The 21270-nt window shown below is 41.6% G+C and overlaps 2 protein-coding genes across 7 annotated transcripts in view; one reads left to right on the top strand and one right to left on the bottom strand.

The window, feature by feature from the left end:
• The first annotated feature begins 22 nt into the window (after positions 1 to 22).
• On the top strand, positions 23 to 15157 carry NUP50 (nucleoporin 50). Of its 5 annotated transcripts, none has more exons than XM_054630988.2 (8): positions 23 to 247; positions 2576 to 2677; positions 3727 to 3810; positions 6005 to 6200; positions 7646 to 8308; positions 9520 to 9598; positions 10056 to 10174; positions 10857 to 14683. In XM_054630988.2, the coding sequence occupies exons 2-8, from the start codon at positions 2609 to 2611 to the stop codon at positions 11057 to 11059; spliced, it is 1413 nt and encodes a 470-aa protein (XP_054486963.1). In that variant the 5' UTR covers positions 23 to 247; positions 2576 to 2608; the 3' UTR covers positions 11060 to 14683. The 5 variants fall into 5 exon arrangements, with proteins under 5 accessions (XP_054486963.1, XP_054486961.1, XP_077034350.1 ...); XM_054630986.2 differs by having other exon boundaries at positions 2599 to 2677; XM_077178235.1 differs by lacking the exon at positions 10857 to 14683 and adding an exon at positions 14753 to 15157 and having other exon boundaries at positions 117 to 247; positions 2599 to 2677.
• A 1117-nt stretch (positions 15158 to 16274) lies between these two features.
• The window catches only part of KIAA0930 (KIAA0930 ortholog), a 53806-nt gene continuing 48810 nt past the window's right edge, over positions 16275 to 21270 (bottom strand). For both annotated transcript variants that reach the window (XM_054630994.2, XM_054630993.2), the window contains exon 10: positions 16275 to 21134. In XM_054630994.2, coding sequence (XP_054486969.1) covers positions 21094 to 21134 — 41 coding nt within the window. In that variant the 3' untranslated portion in view covers positions 16275 to 21093. The remainder of the gene's footprint in view (positions 21135 to 21270) is intronic.

Below are 21270 nucleotides of genomic sequence, written 5' to 3' on the forward strand. Positions count from 1 at the left end.
CGCGGTGCGGGCGGGAGCGGGACGGCGGCGGCGGCGGCGGGCGCGGCGTTCCCGCTCTGGGCCCCACCGAGCCCCGTCTCCCGGCGGACACCGAGGGGGCGGCCGGGCCCGGCGGCATCGGAGGGGATTGTGGGGGCACAGCGGGGCGCGCTCAGCCTGCGAGGAGACCAGGAGACCCTGCGTGCCGCCCGCCGCAGAGTCGGCCCCGCAGCGCAGCGCGGCAGGAGAGAACCGCCCGCCCGAGCGAGTGAGTGCCGCGGGTGGGGGGCGCGAGGGGCGGCCGGGCACGGGCGGGACCCGAGCAGGGGAGCGCGGGCTGGGGATGGAGGGAGCGGGGCGGCGGCGGCGGGGTTCGGGGCGGGTCGCACCGTTCGCAGGGTTCGGAACGCGCGGATCGGGCTGTGAGGTGCGCAGGCAACGCGCGGCGTCCCCGGGACGGGGCGAGCGCAGCCGGGAGTCAGAGCGGAACGGCAGCGCCGCGGCCACGGGGGCGCGGGGTGGCCCCGGCGGCATCCGGCTTCCGCTTCCTCCCGCCGGGAGCCGCAGCGACAGCGCTGCGACACCGCCGGGCCCGGCACACGGCCCCGCTGCCTCCAGCTCCGCCGGGGCTCCGGCCCCTCGGTGTTCCGGTGATGCCGCCCCCTGCAAACCTCCCGGGGAGCCTCGGCTGCGCTAAATAGGGCAGTGAACTCTCTGTAGGTCAGCGAAGCATCTGCGCTGTGTTGTTTTTAAACAAGAAGAGCTCGTTAATCGAACAAGAGTTAGTCTGCGTATCAGGGAAGGGTTCTTCCCCCAGAGGGTGTCGGGCACTGCTCAGGCTCCCCAGGGAATGGTCACGGCCCCAAGGCTGCCAGAGCTCCGGGAGTGTTTTGGACACCGCTCTCAGGGATGCACAGGGGGGGATTGTTGGGGTGTCTGTGCAGGGATTGTTGGGGTGTCTGGGGAGGGATTGTTGGGGTGTCTGGGCAGGGCCAGGGGTTGGACTCGATGATCCTTGTGGGTCCCTTCTAACTGAGGATATTCTGTGATTCTTTGATGTGTTTCTCAAAATCCTTCTATCTCAGCCTGCTCAGAACACGTGCTCCGAAAACTTAGTGAAGTTTTTGAACACCAACCAGGTGTAGGTTTGTGTTGGTTCTTGTTTCACGGGATAGAATAGACTTGAGGTTCTCTGTTGGATCCTCTACAATGCTTTTAACGATGAACTCCGTAAACACAGGCGGGTACAGAGAACCTGGAGCTTAGGTCAGCAAGGTTTCCTCTCTTCTGGTGGGGGACAGCCTCTGTACTTAATGTGCTCTTTCAGTAAATCAAATATCTAATGTAATAATGAAACGAATACATTTAAATAACACTATAGTATATTATATACTATATTATATACTATAGTATATTATATAGTATAATAATACTATAGCACATTATATAATATATTATACTATAGTATATTATATAGTATAATAATACTATAGCACATTATATAATATACTATAGTATATGATATACTATTATATAATAGTATAGTATATTATATAAATAATACTATATATATTATATAATATACACACATATATAATATATATACATAATGTATATACATAATGTATATATGTGCAGAACACTTTTATTTATTATAAATTAAAAATTAAAATATATTACATAATATAATACAGTCTACGTAAAAGTTATGTAATAAAATAATAATTTTAATAAAGGTGACTTTAAAATAACTTCTTATTTAGATTTCCAATGGGTTAGATTGAAATGATCTCCCAGGGATTATCAAGCAAGGATGTCTACTTTCAGGACAGAGTGGATTAGGGCATTTAAATATGTATACACAGGCCAATCTTTGTCCCTCTACTTCCAGAGGCTCTAGTAACTTGACCTAGTAATTTGTGATGTGTGTCAGACAAAATTCAGGACTTGGATGTGTGGTCTCCAAGTGTGCTGCTGGATGTACTGTTCTAAAATGTTTCACCATATAAACAAGATATCTCATAGCAATGTATTGTTACAATGTCTGCCTCTGAAATTCAGCTATTTGTGGATTTTTTTAAATCTTTCTTCTGGGCAGGTCTTAATCACAAACCCAGAGGGGGTTTGGAAGAGTTTTAGTTGTTGTGCTTGTTTGAGATTTAAATTGCAACAAAACTGCATATTTCCTTTGGAAAGTTTTCATATTTAGTGTCAGAAGATATAACCATAGTTGGTAAAATATCTCTTTTTTCACATAAAATTCCAGTAGTGTGATTGCTTGCCAGGTTTTTTAGATTGACTGCAGCTACCATGTTTTCTTCCTTTGGTTTTGTACACAGCTCATAAGTTGTACCTTAGCAAAATGGGGCTCAGAACAGTTACAGACATTCCTTCTGCAAGGCTGATTTTGCTCTACATCACAGAGATAACCAGAAAAATGATGATTGTTTTTGCCACAACATTTGGTTTTCAGTTGTCATTCCAATCTTGACCTGCTTCTACATGAACTGCAGATCCTGGTTTTTTTTTTTGTTCTAAGAATACAAATTGAAGATCACTGCCACTTAGAATTTAATTTATGTGCAATTCTTTCTAGGATTTTTTGTTTCTTCCACATAGGTGGGGAAAAATGGCCAAGAGAATTGCAGAAAAGGAGCTGACTGACCGAAACTGGGACCAGGAGGATGAAGCTGAAGAGGTAAAATGCACATTAGTTCCCCCCTATGCACACCTGCAGGTAGTAGAGTAGCTGTTTATATTTGCTGTGTATCTGGTGCATAAAACCTACAGTAGAACTGGTTAAAAGGTTAGCAATTAAAGATAATTTTACAGAAGTGGGTTTTTAAAAATTATTTTATAAAGTTTCAAGTTATGCAGGCCCTATAACAAAGCAGCTTTTAAGGGTTAAAATTTCATCAGTGGTTCTGGGGAAAGGAACTTCATGTTTCTGGAGGGAACCCCAGGCTTGTTAAAATGCTTTTGGACTCTTCAAATGTGTGATAGGTATTTATTGAATTGAGAGGAAAAGCAGATTTGATTTCTGGAGATTAATGCTCTGTATGCCTCCAGTATGTTTTTTTGAGGGTCAGTAATAGCTAATTTTAGAGCTATGTTAATCTTAGCTGAATTTCCCCACACAGCCAGAGGAATTAGGCAAATAGTTAAGTGCTATGTTCCATCTGATTGTAAAAAGAGAGTTTCACTTTTAATGTCTCATACTTCCTCATGGCTCATGTTTAAACAAACTGGTTTCGTTTTTTGTCCAACTAAAAGCATCAAATGCTTAGGCCTGTAAATGTGAAAAAGGAAACTGACTCTTCCAGGAATTTGAGTACAAGAAAACTTCATTTCCTCATTTGTTGCAGAGTGATACCGAGCCATTAGCTGTCTTTGCTAGTGTTTGAGCTACAGCAGGCTGCTGAGGGTGCCTTAGAGCCCACATCTCCATATATCTGCTCCAAACTGTGGATTACTGACAGATTCCCTTCAGCACAGAGATCTTAGAGCTGTGTTTTAAAAAACCAAAGCAAAACTTATATTATTTGATGTAATAAAATGGAGATAGCACAGAGAGAAATGTAGTGCAGAGCCAGAGTTTTCCAAGTATCAGCTCACAACCAGTGGGCTGGTTTTTAACTTCTTCCCTTGTTTGCGTGGTAGCAGTGTTAGGGTTGTGTTCAAAACCTGATCTTGGCCTTCCCTTCATGTTGAATATTCCACTAATGATTCCATAACTTCCTTTTCAAGGTGGGAACCTTCTCTGTGGCAAGTGAAGAGGTCCTGAAGAACAGAGCTATTAAAAAAGCAAAGCGCCGCAACGTTGGGTCAGAGGTAATGTGGTCACTGAACACGAGTACTGGACTTTTACTCACAAAACTCATCATGCTCAAGTTTTTACTTTCTTGGGTTTGTAGTGATGCTGAAAAAATTTATCATTTCAACTCACCAGGTCCTATGTGCACATGAACTTTGCCTTTACTGTTCCATGCTAAGAATAAGGCTAAGGCTGAAAAAGGGTAATACTAGTTTGACTGGTGAGCAGGGTGTTCTTGCATGTTTTTGAAGTAAAAATAACGAGTGTTTCAGACACAATGTTGTTTGCAAGTAGGTAAAACAGCATTTTTACTGCTTTACTTCAATTTTTTGTAGAGATGGAAGTATGGAAATGCAAAGTTATTAGTTATTCATACTGGAGGGCTGGGGAAACTTTATTATTAAACATCCAAATACTAAGCTGCTCTGAGAATGAGAAACATGTCTTTTGTTAAGAATGCTGCTACTTTTTTTTCCTTCCTTCTTGTCAAGAGCCTTAGTGCCATCTACTCTTTGCATTAACAAATTGAAAATTGAAAGGCAGTTGGCCTTTGTTACAGGTTTAGTTCCTGTGAAAGCATTATCCCAGTCCAGTCATATTGTTGTTCTTTCAGAAATCCTTGACAATGCTTTGTTGTATATATTTTTCCTAGACATCCTTTGAACAGGGCATGCATCATGTTAGAAGTAGGCCTGGAACTTTGTGTTACACACGTTGCTCTAGGATTGGATGGGACTAGGCAAATGTTAAGATCTAGACAGCCTTCTCCATGCTTTTGATTTTCCTTCTTCTTGTAAGTGAGGAAGCTGTCTTAGCCCACTAAAGCCTTGAGTAGTTTTAGTCACAAATGTGGTCGAGGATACAGTTAAATAAAGGATTGTACTGGAAGGAGGTGATGCAAAACATAAACTACAACTTGAGCAGGAGAGTTTCAGGGGCAAATGGGATAGGAAAAATAGAACAGAATGAGAAAGGGGAGCAGATAGATTGCAGAAGTAGTCAGGAGGCTGGGAGCAGGCTGTTAGGGCTGGTAGAAGGGCTGGTGTACTTTAAACCCAGCTGACAGTTAAAGACCATGCAGCCCCTCACTCTTCCTCCTAGTGTGATGAGGAGGAGAATCAGAAAAAAGGATAAAAGCCTGGGTTGAGATAAGAAAAGTTTAATGATTGAAATAAATGATCATGATGATAAGGGAACCAAAGAAAGAGAAAGATATTTACAAAAAGGTAAGCTTGAAACTTACTGATGTTCCTACATGGAGCAAGCAGAATGCTGCAGTGAAAAAGACAGCAGTTTAACTGGAATGTCCAGAGAGAAAGGTGGGACTGATGAGAAAGAAGCACAATAAAAATGCCCACCTAGGAATGAGAAGCAGAGGAAAAGAGAGCACAAAAGGAAGCAAAGAGACCCATAAACACAAGATCAGATACTGGAATACAACCTAAAATTGACAAGCTTTGCCATTTTTCAATGGCAAAAGCAGATGAGACTCAGAAGCAGTTCTCCTCTGATGGTTTTCCAGAGACACTGAAAGTTCACTTTGAGTAGTAAAAGTTCATTACCTCCAAAGGCCTAAAAATTGCAGTGCTTTATTTGCATGTCAGTTGTACTTTGTCTTTTAGAAACACCTAAGAAACTATACCATAAAATAATACAGTTGCAAAGTCAGTGATCAGAACTGGGTAATGAAAAAGTTGCAGAGATGGATATTTTGTGGTCAGGTACAGTCTGTCTTTGCATCTTCCATCAGTCACATTGGAATATTATGGGTAAATCACAAGAGGTTTCATAGGTGACTCCAGAGTGATGAGTGGATTAAAGTATTGGGCTCTTGACTGCCATTGTAAATGCCAAAAGTTGTTGAAAATAAACCTGAAATTACTTAATCTTGTGTAGTTATTTAAAGAGAAACCAGATTACCAGAATGTCTAATAGGTAGTCAAACACATCCACAGCTCTGAGCAACTTCCATGTATCCACATCCTAGACCCAGTTTATTTTCATACCAAACATCTGAGTCTTTTAAAAACAGTAGCAGTGTGTGTCATAAGGAAGCTGTTAATTTTGTTTGCATAGCTGACACAGTAATGCATGGGATGACACACTGAACTAGGGAAAAACAAACCAAGGATATCAGGAATATTAAGTGGGGATAGGATTTGTGTGGATAAGATGTTTGTAACTGGTTCTCTCTTTTTTTTTTCTCCCCAGTCTGAAAGTGGAGGAGCTTTTAAAGGGTTTAAAGGCTTTGTATTGCCTTCTGGAAAAGGAGGAGGTGGCTTCAGTGGATTTGGGAATGGTGCAGGAATAAAGGCTTTGGAAGGGCTGTCTAATGGAAGCAGTAGTGTCTCCAGTACTCCTCCTTTCAGCAGTTTGAAAAGCACCTCTGAAACACAATCAGCATTTGGTAAGTTTTAAATAAGCATACATATTTATCAGCACCTTCAGTCAAAATTTGTAGGGTTATTTTAGTAGTGAAAAAAACAAATTTAGACCATCTTATAGTTGTGTTTTAAGGTTTTGAGACTTCATGCCTCTTTGTAAGATTTCTTACAATTTTAGAGTGCTAGAGGGACAAGTTTTCATGTGCATGCAATTAAAAAAGGTGGCAACTAAATATTTCTAAAAGTAAAAGTTTTCTAGGCACAGATGGAAATGGAAGGCACTGGCATAATGCAGTCTGTAAAAGGTATAAAGCATCTGGTGACATGTCCCAGTTCTTTGAATTTAAATAAAAAATACATACTGCATAGCTAAAGTCTTCCATCTTTTTTCCTTGTACATCTGATCTTGCAGACAGTCTAATGAGAATTTTATCTGTTACAGTTATACCTACATTTCAAGGCATTTGAAATACTTCAGCATGTTGAGCTGTCATGCTTTGGAATTCCCTGAGGAATATTAGTTCCGTCCCTTTGTGCTGGACATGCAGAAATGTTAACCCTGCCACCACAGAATTTTGGAGTTATCGTGCCATAGAATAGAAATGGTACAGTTTGAACTTAAGAGTAACTTGGATTTCAGTGAGCTTGAATAACTTAAGGGAAAGTGAAATATTCAATGAGAGTTTTTCTAGTTTGCTTCTTAGGGTTTTTTGTATAGAAGTGCTCAAAGCTTGTAAAATTACGGACTAGTGCACTCAGGGTGGTTTAAAGCACATTTAAAACATTTAAAGCACAAATGGCAAGAGATAAGTTGAGTTTTTTTATTTAATAAGCATTACAGCTTGCTGAAGTTGTTAGATTTTTGTAAGATTCTGAAGGTTTTGGCAAAATATAAAGCATGTATTTTTTTTAATGTTCTCTACAAGATATCTTTGGATTTTTTTTGTACACCTGTGTGGTCCATCTACTTTGTCTATCCCTGACATACTTGTTTAAATGAAAACTTGGGTCAGCTCACTGGCATGGGAGTACCTGGGGCACAGTGTGGTGACCCAAAAGAAAGAGCTCAGCTGAGTAAGGATGAGTGATTCGATAAGGAAATATTGCACATGTTAGGCTTTTAAGAGAGCTGTGTTGCTTTCGGGGTAGAAAAAGTTTCTAAGCCACATTTCTCACTAGGTCGGCAAAGCATCTGTGTTATTTCTTTAAACCAGAGCTTATTAAGCAAATGAGTTAAGTTGGAGATCAGGGAAAGGTTCTTCCCTCAGAGGGTGCTCAGGCACTGCCCAGGGAGTGGTCACAGCCCCAAGGCTGCCACAACTCCAGGAGTATTTGGACAATGCCCTCAGGGATGCACAGGTGGGGTTGTTGGGGTGTGCTGGGCAGGGCCAGGAGCTGTACTCAGTGACCCTGCTGTGTCCCTCCCAGCTCAGGATCTCCTATAACTCTGTGATTTTTCTCCTAACAGGATCCCCAGTGTCAAACGGCCCCACTGCTGCTGTGTTTGCTGAGAAGAAGGCTGCCAGCCCCACAGCCAACGGCGGCAGCAGCCAGCCCTGCTCCTCAGGCAGCACCTTGGGCTCAGCACCTGGCTCTGGCTCCTACCACAAACAGCTGGCTGCCCTCAACTGCTCAGTTCGTGACTGGATAGTGAAACACGTGAACAGCAACCCCCTGTGCGACCTCAGCCCCATCTTCAGGGACTACGAGCGCTACTTGGCCAGCATCGAGCAGCAGCACGGGGGCGGCAGCGACAGCAGCTCCGAGAACGAGAGCGGCAAGACCCCTGCCCCCCAGCCTGCTCCCGTGTTTGGGAGTTCAAAGCTCCAGCAAGGCTCCACCTTTTTGTTTAACAGCAAAAATGAGGATACCTCTGACAAAAAAGCTGAAGCTGCATCAGAAAAAAGAGACCCGTTGTTAGGAGCTACATCAACTGTCTCGTTTAATTTTGGCAAGAGTGTTGACAGTTCTGTTTTGGGTTCCCTCGGTTCAGGAACGCTTGGTAGTTTCTCATTTTCTTCTGGGAATTCAGGTTTGTTTGGAAAAGATGCAAACCAGGCCAAGTCTGTCACTACAGCATCCACCAGTTCATTGGAAGCTCAAACAGACAGTGGCAATAATGATGACAAAGGTAAATTCTATGTATTTCTATTTATAGTTATTTTACTGGTCAGCTGTGAGTGTATGTGACTTTAGAATACGAAAAAAATGTAATATTTTTTAAGTTCACTGAGATGATGGCATGGTGTAGTGTCCAAGGAGGTTTAGGCTGGATATCAGGAAAAGGTTCTTCCCCCAGAGGTTGCTCAGGCACTGCCCAGGCTCCCCAGGGAATGCCGGAGCTCCAAGAGCATTTGGACAACACTCTCAGGCACAGGGTAGGAATGGTTGGGGTATTCTGGGCAGGACCAGGAGCTGGACTCCATGATCCTGGTGGGTCCTTTCCAACTCAGGAAATTCTGTATTCTGTGATCATCATCATTCTTCAATTTGAAAGTGCAGAATTATACCTCTAATCTGGAGAACCCAGCCTTATGTAAGCAACACCAAAAGTATGTGCTTATCAAGACTTACATAATTCTGTCAGATTTGTACTTTATATAATATAATATACAAAATAATCCCATATCTAAAGACAGGAATTGATGAAATTTAAAGCAGCTAGTATGTTCACCTTTCAGCCTGCTGGACTTCTCAATCCCACTGCTTTTCTTAGTAGGTTTATCAAGAGATCCCTGCAGTAAAAAGCATGAGATACAGAACAGTTCAGTCCATTTTACTTAATAGATTGTAAGGAGGCCAACAAAGTTACATAGTACCTGACAGCTTTACTCTGGTCTTTGCCTGTGCTGAATACAATAGGCTGATAGAAATCCCAGCAGCTGAGGGGCTGGAAAGGCATAATCTGCCACTCTTATCTGTCATTCTGCAACTACTTCCTTTTGCCCCAAATTAAACCTGGCTCTTGGAAGTATTTATTGTGCTTTACTTGAACCCATTTGTGGAGTATACTCTGAAATGTGAAAACTGTTTCTGTTCAAACAGAAGCTTCTGACTTACTAAGCTTTATATTGTTGGTGTTTGATTGTTTGGTATGGATTGGGTATTTTCATTGCACTTAAACTGAAGGTGAGGATGAAGTTGCTCTAAGAGCTGAATGAAAAGCAAGTAACCCTTTTTTTGTAGCTGAAGCTGCTGCAGAGTACAGAGGGACTGAAAGGGGTTCTGGGTGTCACTGACCAGCCACATGTCCATGTCCATTATGGTGGGCATAAGGGACTTCCAATGCAGTGCCAAAATCTATGCTCACAACATTAACATATTAAAACTTTCTATTTAAAGGAGGGGAAGAGGAGGAAGAAGAACCACCAAAAGTCATCGTTAATGAAATAAAAGAAGATGATGCCTTCTACTCAAAGAAGTAAGTGACTTTAACTTGGAAAATAAAATTAATACCTGTGTATTGCTATTCTTCACCACCTAAAATGGCTTTAAGTTTATTAGAGCCTCACTTAAAAATGTTTATAAATTGTACATTAAAATCCTATTATAAGTTCAGAATGATACAGCCAGCTCTTATGACTTTCTGATTAGGCCCTGAGTACAGGTTGCTGTGCCTTTTATTTTTCCCTGAAAGTAATACATTTATAATTTCAATACTGAAAGAAGTAATTCATTTTCTCTTTGATCTTCAAGTGCTGTCCATTAGCACATGAAACAAGGTCAAGAATAATAAAGATTTAGGTTACTCACAGCATGTTAAATCCTGACTACTGTTACTGTGAGTCAGATGGATACATGTACCTGGGAGAGACCTTTTTATTTCATCTCTACATGGCTGCACAAACAAGGATTTGGGTTTTATTTTTTCTCCACAGGTGCAAACTGTTCTACAAAAAGGATAATGAATTTAAAGAAAAAGGTGTAGGAACATTACATTTAAAACCAGCAGGAAATGAAAAAACTCAACTCTTAGTACGAGCAGATACCAATTTAGGTAAGTACATTTATCCCAGTTACAAGTCTTGATGTCAGAATTCCTTGCTAAGCATTAGGATTTTTTTGTTTTTTTTACACAGCATTAATAGATACAATTAGTGAAAATCTTTCTACTTTTTTTTTCCCTAAATAATTTAGATTTAGGAAAAACTGACAAACACTTGGGTGCCTCTAGTGAGCATTAGAAAAGAGAGCACATTAAGCAGTGCAAGAAGTAAAAGGCTGCAGTGTATGTTTGGGGATACAAAGTACCTGTTTTACCCTGGTTTGTCCAGATTAACACGTCTGTCTGTATCAGAACATTTTGCTTCTGGTGGTCAGAATGAGGAACTTGGCATAAACTAAGCACTGTGACTGGATTCCTCGTTTGCTGCTTCTCCCTTGTCCCCGTCCCTTTCTCCTGTGTCCCCTGACTGTCCTTTGATATTCAGGTTCCTCCATTTAAAAAAGGAGGATGCAGTATTTGCAGAGATTTTCTCATTTCTAGTGAGGAAAGAAATCTGAGACCAATGGCCATGAATAGATACTTAGGAAAGAAAAAGACAAACATACACAATGTTTGTGAATTGCCTTCCTTGCAAACACCCCCCTAAATCTCTAGTTACTATCTGTACTAACACTGTAATGCAGTAAAAGCTAGAAAATGGCTAATGGTAATTTTTTCCCCTCCTCAAATGCAGGAAATATCCTGTTGAATGTTCTAATTCCACCTAAGATGCCATGCACAAGAACCGGAAAAAACAATGTTCTTATAGTTTGTGTTCCTAACCCACCCATCGATGAGAAGAACCCAGCTGTTCCTGTCACTATGCTAATAAGAGTGAAAACAAGTGAGGATGCAGATGAGTTGCACAAAATCTTACTGGAGAAAAAGGAGGCTTAAAAAAGTTGCAGTCCATAATTTGAGGATTTATTGCCAAACTGCTGCTGCTCTTTTTTTCTTCCGTAACTTCATTTGAACATTTTATTCTTTACTCTGATATTAAGAACTGTTATAGGAATTCTGGAAAAATGATGTGAGGAAAAGCTAAACTAGCTAATAAAAGCTTTAATAGAACACAAGTGTTGGACTGTTCTCCCTCATTTTCAGTATCTAAATGCAGGACCTCTTCTGGATAAAGCACATGGATGTAAATCCAAGCAAATGTTTTTAGCACCAGTCGACCAAATGGACAGAAATCTGAGTACAAAAACATGGTACCAGAGCTTCCTTACAGACTGTTATACAATGCAAGCACCTCCTGTTTTGGGAAGGGAGGATGTTCAAGCTTACCTGTTGCAACTGTTTCTAGACTGCAGATTTTTAATAGCTCTGTTGTATTCTGGTGAGACCGACTTTTTAGACTCAGTGGCAGTACTGCACCCCACCAGTGATGATCTCCATTGTGCTGGGTCTGTACCCTTGCAGACCTGTGTGCTTTCAGGACTCAGAGACTGCAGATATTTGAAAGAGAATTTGCTTGTCTAGTCTTGTTGACAGTAGTGGTTCCTCCAGAGGAACTGTCAGTTCTGGTCTTACTGTAGCAACAAGTGAATGATGTGCAATATGGTACAAGCAGACAACTGGAAGACAGTTTTATCTTGGACACACTGGCAGCCCCTGGCTTCTGACAGGTCAGAACAAAGGGTTGCACTTCCACATGATCCTTCCAAGGTGTTTGTCCTTAGTCCCAAAACCCAGCTGAGGCAGAGCTGGATGTGCTGCATTGCTCCTGCTGCTGGTACTTTGCTGAAGAAAGCTCTTCCCACAACAAACTTCAGGACTTTTTAAAGACCTTTCTGTTGCCTGTTGCCCTTACCAGGAGACACATGCACAAGGGTGTGTGTCAGTATGTATTTTTCCATGTGATAAAAATGCTGTGCTGCACTGCATTAAACAAAGCAGCAGAGTGCAGCTTTGCCAGAAGCTTTCTGTTGCATGTGGGGAGCATGGGGTAATTTGTAAACTTAGTTTTCAGCTGTGATAAAATTAACCAGGTGGCAATAATTGGGGATCAGAGCATTCTTTCTGGTCTCGGTTTCACTCTCAACTTTGTCAGACTGTGTTTGGTGATTTATTCCTTTTCTTTTTTTCAAATGTTGCTGGAAACTCCTTCCCTAGTAACTTTTTCTACTGTGCTTCCAACTCTGGGACTTTTCCGAGAGCTTGATGATAATATGAAACTTGAACTGCTCTCAGATGTGTCACACTGACCAGCTCTGGCAAGGTGGAACAAAAATGCTGTTTTGCCTCTGGCTATGTGACACAGAGGAAAAAGCCCTTTCCTTAAAAAGACTCAGTGTGACACAATTTATACAGGGGACCTGGTGGGTCCAGCACAGTGGCATCCTGTGGGCAGGGAACAAGGAATAACACCATTTGATGAGGTGCAGCACATCTTACCTGTACCCCTGCTCTGGGGGGAGCAAATGGCTGCTGTAGGCCTAATTCACTGGACAATTCAGGTTATGGCCTTTTTTCCCCCCGCTTCATTAAAAGGAGGAAAATCTAGATTTTATCTATAGCCCTGTTGACCAAAGTTCCAAAAGAAAGGACTTTGCTCACATTTCAGCCACGTTTAGTGTATAAGAATTGCATTTTTAACACTGAAGTGTGAAGGGAGCTTAGATGCCATTTGAGATATTTGAAAAATAAACTGGTGCCTTTGGGGATTCTTTTTGCATCTGGCTAAGTACTTAAATCATTAAAAGTCAGTGACATTGCTTTCCTCAAAATAAGATATACTTTTTTTAAAAAACAAGTTTTGCTGCTACCTAAATTGGAGGCCCAAAGCTGACAGGGTGTGTCTAAATGTGTATGAATGAAAAACAGAATGCTGCCTAAGAGTTAAGTCCAGGCTCTGGTCCAAGGGCTTAGTTAATTTTGCATTTGTCTTTCAACTGTAGTGTCTTAACCCTGTCTCTGTACAAAAAGGTTTATAGACAGAGCTCTGGTTGTACATCCCAGAAAGAAAAGCTCTGTCTATAAAAGCTTGGCCTTTTCTTTGCTTACTTCCAAAAGCTCATGGATTTGGAACTGTTCCTTTAACCTTAGAAACGTGGACCAACAAACTGAAGTTAACACTTCTTCCCTTATGCCCCCCTCTAAAGAGGGGCAGTTGTTAGGTTTTGCACACATGGATGTGGCCCAATTCTGACAGTACACCTCTGGCCTCTTTCCAAGCAGAGGGCACAGAGTGAATGGAAACATAATAGAGGAATGATAAATTGTGTTGGAAAGAATTAAACCTTACCCTAGCCATCATAGCAAGTAACACCTTAATTCTTCTGTGCATGTATTTAATCAGTAAAGCCAGGGGAAGGTGAAAAATTGGGATGTCACCTTCATTAGAATGTCAACTATATGCATAAACATACAATTTTGAACATTTTACATGGGGAGAATTGCCTCTAAAAGGACAGGGAAGAATTTCCCTGCTAAGCAGATTTTAATCAACATCAATTCACGACTGTACCATTATGTGGACTATGAAGCAGGAAAAGATAGTCATACACTGACAAACTTGGTGCTCAGGTATAAAGCACAGCCTTTTCCAGCACTTTAGAAATTTTTGATGATGCTTCAGTTTCTATTTAAGGAATACTGAAATATAGAATGCTGTAAAAGGCCAGAGATTGTTAAATAGAAATAAAGGCCTTAAATGAAAAAGCAAATTTCACGGAGACCACAGACATCAGTGTACTACTGCCTTCATAACAAAGTGGCACATGCTATCCAAGGAAAGAATTTTGATCAGAATTCCAACTCAAAGAGGCATTCCTGTGTCTTAGTAATGTATTTAACAGCTGGGAATCAAATACCTGATATCAAAGATGCAAGTTTCTGCCCCAATCTGCGTTAATGCCTCGTTGTTCCAGGTGTATGTAGATGTTGGAGTTTCTTATCCATTCCTCCTCCTCTGATTTTGAAGTTTCAGCTGGAAAATAAACATCTCTGCTTCTTTAAATTATCAGAATAATTTCTAAGGGAGATTATTACAGTTGGCTTGAATTTTATTTTAAAATATTAAATTACAGTATGCAAGGTTTAATTTGGGAGGGCAACACTGTGTTCCTCTAAGCCCTTTTGGCTGATGGATGTGAAAGTTTATATTAAATTAACAGTTCAGATGAACATACTGTAGAACATAAACCAATCAGGAGGTTTGCTGTGCTATTGAAACTGAAGTTCAGCTCCCTTTGCAGCACTGTAACATTTAAACTGTCGTTAAAGATTGACTTTCTGATGCCTTAACTTATTTGCATTTGATAAAATTTTGTAGCTGGTGCCTGTGTGCAGAAATTACCTGACATTAAACAATTTAAAGTGGCATGAGCTAGTCTAAATCCAATGAAGATGCTGAATGTGATGATTTGTTAGTTGTTAGTAGATTTCAAAATGCTCTGAATTTTTCAGTGGATACTTAAGTTTTACATAACATGTATGTTAATGTTTTCATTAGTTCTGATACACTGAGGTCATGTACAAAAATCCATGGAAAATGTGAATAAATGAATGGAAGATTCATTTGTCTTGTGTGAATCACTTTCATTTTGAGTGTCTAACATGGAGTAACAAAATGAATTGTACAACCAGTTGCTTGCAGGTGAATTCTTGCCTGGAAAATTCTGCTACTAAAAGAAGGAATGTCCTGGCCTGCCCATTCCTGACTTGGAAACCTGGAGCCAGTTCAGCAAAATGCTTCCTCCTTGTGAGGTCAAGGAGCTGGGGCTGCCTTGGAGGACAGAGGGAACACCTGTGCTCACAGAGCAGTAGAGTGACTGGTAGAGAGACTGACCTCTAAACCCTCCACATGAATACTGAAGGATTTAGAAACCACATCATCTAGGTCTACCTGATGACCCTTACTGAATTTACTTTAGATCTTGCCTAGAGGCACCAACCTCAAGTCAGGCCAAAGTGATTATTTTTTTCATTGGTTTGTGACAGTTTGCAAACACAAGAAAAAAACCCCTTTTGGATTAAAAACTAAACCCAAAACCAGCAAACGTTTCCCTGTCCAAACTTCTTGAATGACTAACCAAGCAGGGGAGGTTTATTACCACCACTCTTGAGGTTCTTTACCTTTTGTAATGATTTAAATAATGCTTCTCCATTATGGTTGCTTCCAAAACCTTTCAACGCTTGAAGCATTCAAGGGAAAAAAAATCAGTTTGTTTCAAAGCAATATTTTAGTATTTCCCAGCCAGCTAAGATTCCTGCCCAGTTGCATGAGCAGTCACAAAACAACACTGCCAACAATCTGCTCAAACATCCATGAAAAGAACTGAGACATCCTGTTCTTCTTAAGCTCTGTGTTTTATTTCTCCCTAATATCCCACATGCCTCTGAGCTATCACACATGGCTTAGGATAGATGTTGTTACCTACCACATGGATTCATAAAACATCCTGGTCTGGAATTCTTTAAAATGAAATCATCAGCCCATCAACTCATGGACATAGTTGGTAACATTTGTTCAAGGAGTGTTTAACTAATTTAACAGAAAAATCCCCTGAAGATTTCCAAAAAATCAGGTGGAGAGGGAGGATTCAGAACCTTGCATGTCTTTAAATCAAAACAGATCCCTGCCAGTACACACAATTCGAGGCAGTGTAAGCAGTGCAGATCTAAATGCAATCTCATTTTTGTGACATGCACAAACCTGCATTGAAGTTCTTCCTGAATTAATCAGGAAGAAACCGTAACAGCCATCAGTCCTCACTATTATACACTGCACAAACATAAATATGTCTACATAATCAAGTTCAGAACAAACCACAGATCAGTTCAGAAGGACTGTTCTAAAGGCAAGAACAAAAACCTTTTGTAAACCAATTCAGGACTCCACTGACTTTTACCTTCTTCCCCCTTACCCAATGTCAAGTAGTCAGGGACTGATCACTCAGAGGTTCTGTAGCAGAAGCAGCTTTGCTCCAAGTGCAGTCAGAATGAAGAGCAATGAGGCCACTCTGCCACATGAGTTTCCATCTGGCAATGCCTTCAGGAGTGCCACAGAGCCTATTCCACCACTGGTGCCTGCCACCAGGAAGGAACACATCCAAACTCCAACACCGGCAGGCACAGTAGAGAGAAAACACCACTAACAGACTTCATGGTCATTAAAGAGGTCTGTTTATTTGCTGCAGGGTCCAACACTTTCTTCACTGCTGCCATAAGCACAGCCAACTTTATTTTTGGTGCACAACCTTCTCCTTGCTCTTTGTTCAAATGGCTCAGTACAGTGCCTGCACAATTTTCAACCCATCACCTTTTAAGCAACACCAATGATCGATGAGGCAAATAAAACCCGAACCATGCAACGTGTTAGGCTGATAAAATTAGGCTGAGAATATTTATATATTTACATAGAGAACATTCAACATTGGAACCTGCTTGCAGACTTGTATTATCTTGACCAAGTATCCAAACAGTTACATTCTGGTGTAAAATACTCTTTTGTTTAAGGTTTTGTGTAAAAGCTATTTACTTCACAATGCCTTTAACTGGATAACCGTACCTGGTTTTGACACAGAATTTCTACACACCAGCAGCACACATTTGCAGTCATACCTTGCAGAATGTGTAAGGCATTTGCAGACATCTGATTGCTGTGACCACAGGAAATCCACTTTCCAGAGCCTTTGGAAACCATGAGAGTCTTTCAAATACAAAGAGTGAATTCATATGAGAGACACTGTTCATCCAAGAACTATAAACTCGTCATTTCTTGACACTGCTACATACAACACAGATAGAATTTAAGACTAATAAATTATTTTCCTAAATAAAAATTTGTTCTTAAACCCCACTGAGTAACAACAGGGCTTAGGCACTTCTGAAGATTTTATCTTACATCTGTCTTTAATATGGAAGCTTCAGACTATAAAATACAGGACAAGAAATCATTTCAAAAAGGAACAATTAGTGACTGGCAAGAAACAGGTCAATAGCCTAAGAGTGTAGTCTATTTCCCTGGATTCCACGTCCATACAGAATTTCAGTGATCACATGGGATTCTGTACATGAGGGTCTGCTGGAAGAAATCTGTCTGCAGAGCCAAGGACTTCACTGTCTACATAATGAACATACTTTGGGGAAAACATATTACTGTGAAAAGCCACCTGTGCAAACAATTCTCTTTTCTGGAAAGCACATCCTGCCCAGAAATAGAAAACTATAAAAATAGTAACAGCAATCCAGAGCCCAACATGCCCAAGCCTTATAAACAATGAAGACCAGGGGAATAAAAAGAGAAGGAACGGGGACCAACACAAACTGGATTAGCCAAGACAGCTCAAAGACTCAGAGTTTCTAAAAGCATCTTCTTTTAAAAGGAGATTTGGAATCCACCTTGTCCTGGCTGGCAGGACATAAGAGAACATAATTTCACATACATGGTGGTCTCTAAGGCAGAGCAATAATCTGCTAGCACAGAATAATTGATTTAAGAGCGTTCTTAAAAAGACAAAACAAACAACAAGCCAAAAAAAAACCCCAACCAACCAAAACAAAACAAAAATTCCCAAGCTTTTTATACTGGTTAAATCAATAGCAGTGAAAAACTTGTTATGGATTAAAAGATTCACATCCTTGTATTTGACAACAATCAATATACAACATCTATGAAGAGCTCAAGTGGTAAGCCTTGATCTCCAGAGGGAGTGAATGGGCAGAAGGATGGAAGGAGTTAACTGAGCAACGAGGTATGGTGGAATTCCAAAAAAGAAAGACAGCTGTTCTGCCAAGTTTCCCAGACTTGTTAACTGAGCTGCATCTTCAAACACCACCATAACTAATGAAACACACTGTGCTCCAACCATTAAGACAATGACAGCCAAACAGCCTTCATGGCACTGCAGGACACACCAGCTCCATCTGCAGCAATTACTTCAATGGCCAACAGGGGCTGAATCCACTTTACTGTAGCTTAGGAGCTACACAATTAAACCCTCTCCAAATTAATAGGGTGAGAGGTTCTTGCTAACATTCACTTTGCTTTTTTGATGTAGTGCAATAGCATGCTAAGGGTCCAGCTGTGCCATCCTGACCCAAACAGAACTTTTTGATCAAATTCCCTGACAATCTGTCCACACAAGGACAATTTTCAGGGCTTGTTTAAAAGAAGAACAAAATGTGGAATTTGATAACAAAAGTAAGAACCACTGGCTATACATAAAAAGTCCAAGACAGTTGTTTAAAGAAGGAATAACTGAGAATCTGGAACATTTTTGCTTCCAAAAAGCACTATTGACATTCAGTAGACTTTTTGACCTCTATTTTCCATGGATGTCCATGAGGGCATACTTGTAGTCCTTTTCTACTAGAAAAGGTGAGTCATCAATACCTACAGCATATCCCACTAGCAAGATACAAGAAAGAAATTCACTTTTTTTAGGACATTACAGCCCCTCAAACACTAGACATCAAAATCCAACCACATACATGTAACAAAGCAGATGATACCTCCTGAAACACAGATGTAGGACCTAAACTGTACCTTCCATAGCACTGCTTTTACACTAATGCACTAGCTTAGAATCATTCCTCATTTGCTTTGAAATCTTACACAGCAAGATTTTCTCAGTCTTTCAAAATCACACAAAGTTAAGCCACCTAAACATAATACACAACACCAAGGGAGCATTACAAATTCTTGTCCACTGAGAAGTGTTCAGGCACCTACAGCTGAGGGTCCTATGTGGATACACTTCCTTTTTACATTGTTCCTCTGGCTGCCTGCCTGAAAGGTATCAATTGTCATGATTAGTACAAATGTGAACCCTCTCTCCCTTCCCTCTGCAGTGAACATTTGAAGGAAAACCAAGCACTGATTTGCCCAGTCCAGCAGTATGAAAGCACAGAGTGAGGAGCACATTGAGAGGCTTGTTTTCTAGCTGAGAAGTGGTTTAATCCTCAGCATGAGCAAAGAGAGAATATTTTACTGACTGATGCCAGGCCCACCACCTGCAGGGGATCTCAGGTCCCCACCCAGGCTGCCTGGCCAGTTCCTTGAGAGGGCACTTCAGCTGCTGTGTGAGGACTCCACCTCTCCCTGGGCTCAGGGAGGAAGCCTGGGGCAACCAGATTAGATGGTGGAAACACCCACACAGACCGCAGGCAACATTCCAAGGTTGCAGCATGAAAAGTGGGTGTGCTGGTAGTGACAAAGGGAACATTTTCCTAACATTTTCTTGCAACACATTTGAAGCCAACTGAAAACTGGTCAGCTGTCCCTGTCATACACACTCATGCTGCCAGTGTAAGAAAGGCCATTGTGCTGTGCTAAGGTGACAGCTGGCCTCAAATACAGACAGACCTCCTTACCATGCTGGAGCCATCAGGTTGGGCTGAAGGGCAAATTTGGTCTGCCTTTATGCTGAAGTGGAGCTATTTCCACGGAATCTAGCCTGAGGAAAAAAAATCAGTAAGTCCTATTTGAGAGGTTAAGTCATTAGATGCTACTGTGAGAGTAACAACAAAGCACTTTGGAAAGACCAGGTACGAGGGAGACAAAGGTCCAGGCTCAGAGCACATGCCACAGCATCAGCTTTAGGTGCTCAGAGTCTGAAAAGTGACAAAAATGGCATCTTCTCTCTCCCTCTGTGCATGCACTGGAGTCTCACGTGCCCCAAGGGACACACCACCCCTCCCACTGCTGTGGGGTCCTAAATGGACCCAAGAATGTACTGGCTCTCATCTAAATAGCCAGCCAGAGCACAGTAACCTCAGCATTCCATCATTTTGTTTTCAAATGTCAAGGACAGCAGTTTTGCTGTTTAGAGAGAGCTGGACTTCATGTGTAAACATAAGGCTGTTTTCCTGAGAGCTCCTGACAGACCTCCCACTATGCAATTTTTAGTCACTTTTCAGAACAGAATTATGTTTCCATCTTTTGTATTTCAAGAAAGCTCTCTGTGCTTCAGCATGTAACAACCAAAGATGGAAAATTCGGGCAGGCTGCCTCATCATAAAGCAGCTCTCATACCCTCCTTGCCTACAAAGGGTACCTCAAGGATGACTACAAACTCCCAAGTCCAGTGCATGCAGGAGGATGGGTTCCTGGTAAGGTTTTAGGCCTTTGGAGACTGATTATAGCCTCCTGTTTTTTCACTTTAGACTCAAAGTGGAATTGACTCAACTGAGAGGAAGATAAGCAGCATTAGTACTGGAGATGAACCTCAGCTTTACTATAGCAGCACATTTTAGCCTTCTTTTCACTGGCTCATTTTCTCAGCCAGCTCTTGAGGATGAAAATGTTGCTGTTCTTTGGTAGATATGGAAATCTGTCAGCAGAGTTCACCTGTCCTAACACTGACACATGAAAAATGGGAACATTTTCAGCCTCTTTTAAGCTCTGACCTGACCTGCTGCACATACCAAAACAGAGATGTATCTTTCTCCTTTTCTTCCCTTAGAAGGAAGCTGCTCTCTCCCTGCTCTGATCCACACACACACACACACACAGAAGCACACACACACACACACACACACTCACAAATGGCTGATCAGACGAGGAGAGGGTATGGCCAGAGTCCATGGAGGGATGTCCAACAGCACATCATTATGAAATTCTTAGAATGTTTCTCCCAAAGAATATAAAGTTTAGCACATTCTGTACATATTGTTGGCTTCTTAGTTATAAAGTAAACACGGTAGCAAACTGTCCATAAAGTGTTGACTCAGTTTAAACGCAGCCCCTTCTTATTTCATCTTGCTGAAAGTCCTCTTCCAGTCAGAAACACTCCAGTCATGTGGGCATTCGGTGTGTGACAGCAGAGGAAGGAAGAAAGAGGCACTTTTGATCGGCTGGTATTCCTGGAGTTCCCTTTTTCCTGCGGAGGTCTCTGTTCCTGACACTAGGTGGTAGTGTTAGCACGGAAACCGCTGGGGATAGGCACTTGGCAACAAGGCTCCAAGGCAGTGCCCGCCCTCTGCTATGTCATCAGGATTGGTTTCTGCCGCACTTCCAGGATATCTGGGCATGGGAGAGAAACAGAGACACTCAGCCGACTTAAGACGCTCCTGAGAGCAGGCACAGTACCAGGAAGAACTGGAGACATGAGCGTGGACCGTGGCACAGCCCACCAGGAATCTAAAACATGACAAGTACA

Source organism: Agelaius phoeniceus, chromosome 5 (assembly GCF_051311805.1).
Source record: "Agelaius phoeniceus isolate bAgePho1 chromosome 5, bAgePho1.hap1, whole genome shotgun sequence".
In the NCBI taxonomy this organism is placed as follows: domain Eukaryota; kingdom Metazoa; phylum Chordata; class Aves; order Passeriformes; family Icteridae; genus Agelaius; species Agelaius phoeniceus.